The sequence below is a fragment of the Vigna unguiculata genome, chromosome 3 (assembly GCF_037176805.1).
Source record: "Vigna unguiculata cultivar grain cowpea cultivar isolate G323 ecotype 2 chromosome 3, ASM3717680v1, whole genome shotgun sequence".
NCBI classification, from domain to species: Eukaryota; Viridiplantae; Streptophyta; class Magnoliopsida; order Fabales; family Fabaceae; genus Vigna; species Vigna unguiculata.
Window position 1 is genome coordinate 1,800,366 of NC_140794.1, and position 6,000 is coordinate 1,806,365.

The window sequence follows — 6,000 nt, forward strand, 5'->3', positions numbered from 1 at the left end:
TGTTGTCTAATATGAATTTACTAGAAGTGTTTTTCATTTGATTTAAATTCACATGTCTCGCATTAATATCAAATTTAAAAGAGAAAAAAAGTTATAAGTAACTATCACTGACATTGTGTTAGTATCACTAACATTGTGTTATTAATGGACTCAAAATATCAAATTGTAACAAAAATATATGAATTCTATTAGTAATTTATCTAATAGACTATGTAACAAATAGTAATAACATAATTTTTGTATTAATATTTCTTAGAAAACTATATCATAGAACATTAAATAACTTAAATTTATATAATTTTAAAACATATATAAATTTATAATTCCCCTATAAAAATGTATAAGTTGTGGCATCTGAGAAAATTCTACATAGATATTGAATTGGTCAATCAACTCCCCATTAAAATCCACTTCAGCTAAAAAATTAGCTATATTAAATATAGTGATTTTTATAAGGAGGAGATAAGATATATTCTATTTTCAATTATTTTTGTCTCTTGTAAATTATCAACACTATACACTCATTTATTCTGAATTAATGTGAGATGATCTTTCGTACTTAAATACTCAACGCTAGAGATTGGGTTGCCACGATATACATTGGGAGAGATAGAGACACATTACACAAGACAAATTTTAGGTGTAAATATATAAGCATATTATTTTTCGATAATTTGTGTCAATTGTGTTACGATGTCTCACTGTCAATGAAATCATTAAATTAAAACTCTAATTTTAATACTCCTAATGTTTGCCCAATCACACATATTAACGAACCAATTAAGCACGGTTCATGTTTTCTCTGCTCTTATAAGAGAACACCACAATGCCACGTTTCCAAAGTAGTTGTTCTATTCATGACCCATGAGTGCGATTTTGCAGTGAGATATTTTTAGTGATGTTCGTTAAGTGACACTGATAACGTTACACACATATTAAATTCTCTCTACGACTTATATTTTTGTCTATTGTAATCGAGAGGTGCAAAATATATATGGTTTTTTCAGTGTTGTTGGGATATTTAATTTTGAAAATGTAGATATCAAAATCTTATTACACTGTGAAGTATATGAAACGTAAACTGAATTAATGGCTGGAGCAATCACACCTTTCATGATTTTTGAAAGGGATTGCAAGACGATTTTGGATCTCTTGTTTTTGCAGTGCTGAAATTGGTCCAAACAAGGGCATTATTCACTGGCGACACCTTTTATAAATGTAGGTTATTTATTACTTGTACTATAGTATAAGCATTTTTAATTAACGAGTAAAAAGTAATGAAATAAATAAACATTTTTATAATAAATTAAAATTGGTTTATGGTTCAACTAATTAGTAGAAAAAGCACCTTAGTAGTATCTAATCTATTTCCGGGAATCAATTTCTTTCGTGATTTTTATTTTCATGCATACTTTCCAGGAAACTTGATTATTAATAATATAATTGATATCTTACGAAAAAAATAAGCCAAAATGTAATTTAAACAGTCACAACGAGTTGACATATCACACTTTCCTCGAATAACAAGCTCAGAACAAATGACGCAGAAAAAAAAAAAATATATATATATATATATATATATATATATAAGTGGAAATGGACGGTAGAGATTACGCGGTTGAAATATATTTAATCAATACTTCGTCAGCACGGCAAAGGCTAATATACTTGAAAAAAAAAACTCAAATAATGTCTAATTATTTGTTTTTGGTATGCAAATCTATTTATGTACCTATAAATAGTTTTCGTTGGATTTACGGAAAATATTTTTTGTTAAAATAGTTGACTAATTATTAATTATGTTTTTTATGAACAAATTTTAAGTTTAAAACTCTATTTAAGAAATGGAGTTGAATATCGACTAAGTAAATAAATAAACAAACATGGGTTTCCATCATGGAGACCTTCGAGTAAACTCCAACGTCCATTCCTGGTAATGCACCAACCTACCAACATCAATGGCAGACTTTTAAATAACCATTTTTGTCATTGTCATATAAATTTCCTCTCACCCTCTCCAATCTATCATATATAATGTATATCAATCTTTTTATCGGTGTTTGTTTAACTGGGTTTGATAATTTAAATTTTTATAGCAGTGGTCAAAAAAATAATAATAATTATAAATTATGTGAAGTACAACAATAATAGTAGTAAATCAGTTTTCATATGCCTAAACTATACCTAAGAAGTAAATAATTAATTTAATATTTTTTTTATTTTATTGGTAAACTAAAACCAGCTTTTTAAATTGTCTTCAGTTTTTGTATCTCTCGCTAACACAATACTCAATATGAAATCTTATTTCTTTTTGTTTTTTTTTAAAGGAAACTTATTATTGAATCATTACAATAATAAACTATATTAGTCTTCAGTTCCTTAAACTGGAAATGATTAGTAACAACACAAAAAATTACTTACCAAATTCAAAATTTCGTTCCAACTTGGCTTCAAACCCCCGTATCATTCGCAAATGATCACTTTTATAAATTAAGGTCACGTAGCAAACTTTGAAAGAAAAAGAGACGGAAATATCAACCTAAGTAATTATATTTTTTTTGTTTATCATTAAAAAAATTCAAATTTATATAAATATTTATTAAAGTAGCATATGTAATATACTTTTTTAATTCATGCATTATAATAAAGACTTTTCAAGTCAAAAATAGTATAATAGAAAAATAGAACATTAACAAACATTTTTAAACTCTAAGCTTTGAGTTTATTATGTTTTTCTCCTCTCTTCTCTTTCTTTGTTCATTCTCTCATTGTAATTGTGTCCCACTCATTATCTCAATGATTGGTTACATTATTCTTTTTTTTTTTGGGAAAACTTCATTTATTGTCTCGTCGAATATAATATACACGATCATCTGGAGAAAAAAACATATTATATATATATATAGAATGAATAATCTAAGTTATGATATTAAATTTACAATTTATTTATTCATTTAAAAAAATATTATTGTAATTGTTTACACTCTTTTAATTATCTTTTCTTAATTGATAAATAAAAATAAATTTATGCATTAAATATTGTGTATAGCATAATTGTTTATTTTTTTATTTTTTATTTTTGATCGGCATAGCATACTTGTTTATAATGATTATTTTTTTAACGTATAAAATTAGTTTGATAACGATGTATTATGCTAAAGATACAAATAGGTTTATAATTGTTAAATATGGTCGTGGAGATTGGTTGTATGTCCAAACCATAATATCCCATTTAAACATTTTCATCCCATTAATAAATATATATATATATATATATATATATATATATATATATATATTAAATTAATTGTTAAAAAAAACATAAATAATGATAATGAGATAATAATAAGCACAACAACCGTGTGGCACTTGCATATCGCTCGCTCCTTTAAATAGCTCCAACCCCCTCTCCCATTGCATACCAAAACACATTCCAATCATTCAATTATTACTCTCTCTCTCTCTCTCTCTCTCTCACTTCCTTAAGCATTTAGACATAAAAGAAAAGAAGAAAAAAGACAGTGAGGAAATGGAAATTGAGGGAAGCACGCAGGTGGTGGCGAAGAAGGTATGGAACATCATACGTGTGATGTTCTTCATGTTGAGGAAGGGCATAGCGAAGAGCAAGATAATGGCGGAGTTCAATCTCATGCTGAAGCGTGGGAAGAAAGCTTTGGTGAACAACCTCATGCTGAACCACCACTACATCATCGCCTCTTTCACCGGCCGCTCCAACCACAACCACGCCACCTTCATCTCCCCACGCGACTACGAGTTCAGCTGCAGCAACAGCCCCGCCGTCCCCTTCCACGCCCACAAAAACCACCGCTTCTCCAAACCCTCCCAACAACACCACGACGTTTCCACCCTCTCCGCCGTTCAGAAGGTTCTCGAAATCCTCAACAACGACGCCACTAACTCCCCCTTCCCCGCCTTCGCCAAAAGCCCCCTTGGCAAACAACTCAGAGTCACCGACTCACCCTTCCCTCTCAAAGACGACGGGGATAGTCAAGTCGACGTGGCCGCCGAAGAATTCATTAAGAAGTTCTACAAAGACCTCAACTTGCAGAAAAAAATGGCATATCTTGAGTCCCCGTATCATACTTCCTGGAGCAGATGAACAATATTGCATTCCACTGTTTTCAACTTCCAATTTTCGAAACAACAACAACCTTTTGTCATCTCGCATGAACAGAACCTTCTGCATATTTTTGGCTGCTACATCACGAGAGTTACATGATCAGATTGATCATTTGCACGGTGACATGGATGACATGTGACGTGACTTTATTGCTTTCATTCGATGTAGCAGCTTTGGTTTTTTTGGATCGGTTCTTGGGAGATGATTGTTTGTCCTGATGCTTATTTTGTGTTTTTGCTTACACTGTCTTGTTTCGGTTCACTACACTATACTACACTGTATATTGGTGTTTTGGAACTATGTTTTTCTTTCTTCCCAGTATTTGGGGTTTGAGAATGTTGGTGACAGTACCAGTGTAATGGAAGAAAAGAATGAAAGGGAAAAAAAAAAGAAAAAAAAAGAAAGAAAGAGATGTGATGTGTTTGTTTGTGAAATTTTTTGTGCGTGTCTTCCTCCGGTGGTTTGGAATTTCTCAGTTCCCAATAAAGGAATGCAGCTACTGCAACTTTGCACAATGAAAAATTAAAGTGGGAGATTAATGCAGCTATTGGTTATAAGTGCAGAAATTTAATTTACAGCTTTTCAAGTTTGGTGAGTTGGAAATTGGCTTTATTAGGGCCTTTATGTCTCTCTTGTCTCTCAATTGCTCTAATCATTCTAAATTTCTCCTTTTTCATAACCTCTATTTATCCTTATTAAATTTCATGGGTTTTAATGCTTCGGTGTCTTTTATGGTAAGGTATTTCAATTAAAATTATTGTGAACTATGTGTTTAATTATTATTACTTTAAACTAACTCAATCCTAATATCTTAATTCACTTTAAATCTTCTTAAAAAAAATAATTTGGATTTTATTATTAACACTGGATAAAGATAATTAATATACATTAAATTTTATAAAATTTAATTTATCTTATCTAATAACTATTAATGTAGTTTTATTTTATTTAATAGACAAAAATATCTATAAATATTGTACAATTATATTTAATGTTCATCAATTAAAGTTAAAAAATAATTAAATAATTAAATAATTTTATTTTAATGTTGTTAAAAATTAAAATATAATTAAACATAAAAAAGTTTAAATTAATATAAAAATCAACAAAAAATAATATTAAACATTTAAAAAGTTAAAAAATTAATTTGATACTTTATTGAGTTTTTTTCATGACTTTTCTATAAACTTTTGTAACATTCATCTTAGTTTAACAAAATCTATTACACTAAAATAACGTATAATATTTTAAAATCTGAAATTATTAATTATATAGATTTTTTTTTTGTTTTTTAGTAAAGAGCTTAGAATTCCAAAATACTCATTTGATAGCATAAAAATTTTAAAGGATATTTTTATTTTTATAAAATCTATTATATAGGTATATATATTGTTTTAGTTAATGAAGTTAACTATTTCGGCTTTCAATAAAAAAAATATAAAATCAATACTTATTAATTATTCGTTAATCAGTATGTCTTTAGAGTATTCGGTAGCATTCTCCCATTAATTAAATCCAATATGACAACAAATGAAGTTATTATTATTAGTATCTATGTATCCATTGTCCATTCCATTTATAAATACCTATTTTATTACTTGTTCTGTTATTTGTACTTGTAACTCTCAATATTTATAAATATTTTTACATGTTATTTTTGATGGGTTAAATATGGTTTTGGTCACAAGGATTAAATCCACGTATTTTGGAAGATGAAAGACTAAATTGGTCCAAAGTTTCAGAATTGACTAATTCCAAAATTCACTAAAAGTTAAGAGACAAAAACCATATTTAATCATTTTTTAAATTTTAAATAAAATTATTTAAAAGTAAAATTTTAAATTATAAATTTATATGAA

General features: G+C 28.2%; 1 protein-coding gene across 1 annotated transcript; it reads left to right on the forward strand.

Annotated features, from left to right (window-relative positions):
* The first annotated feature begins 3,407 nt into the window (after nucleotides 1-3,407).
* On the forward strand, nucleotides 3,408-4,769 carry LOC114176015 (cotton fiber protein). Its single transcript, XM_028060906.2, has one exon. It carries the CDS (start codon nucleotides 3,530-3,532, stop codon nucleotides 4,118-4,120), a length of 591 nt encoding a protein of 196 aa, XP_027916707.1. The 5' UTR covers nucleotides 3,408-3,529; the 3' UTR covers nucleotides 4,121-4,769.
* The last annotated feature ends 1,231 nt before the right edge of the window (nucleotides 4,770-6,000 follow it).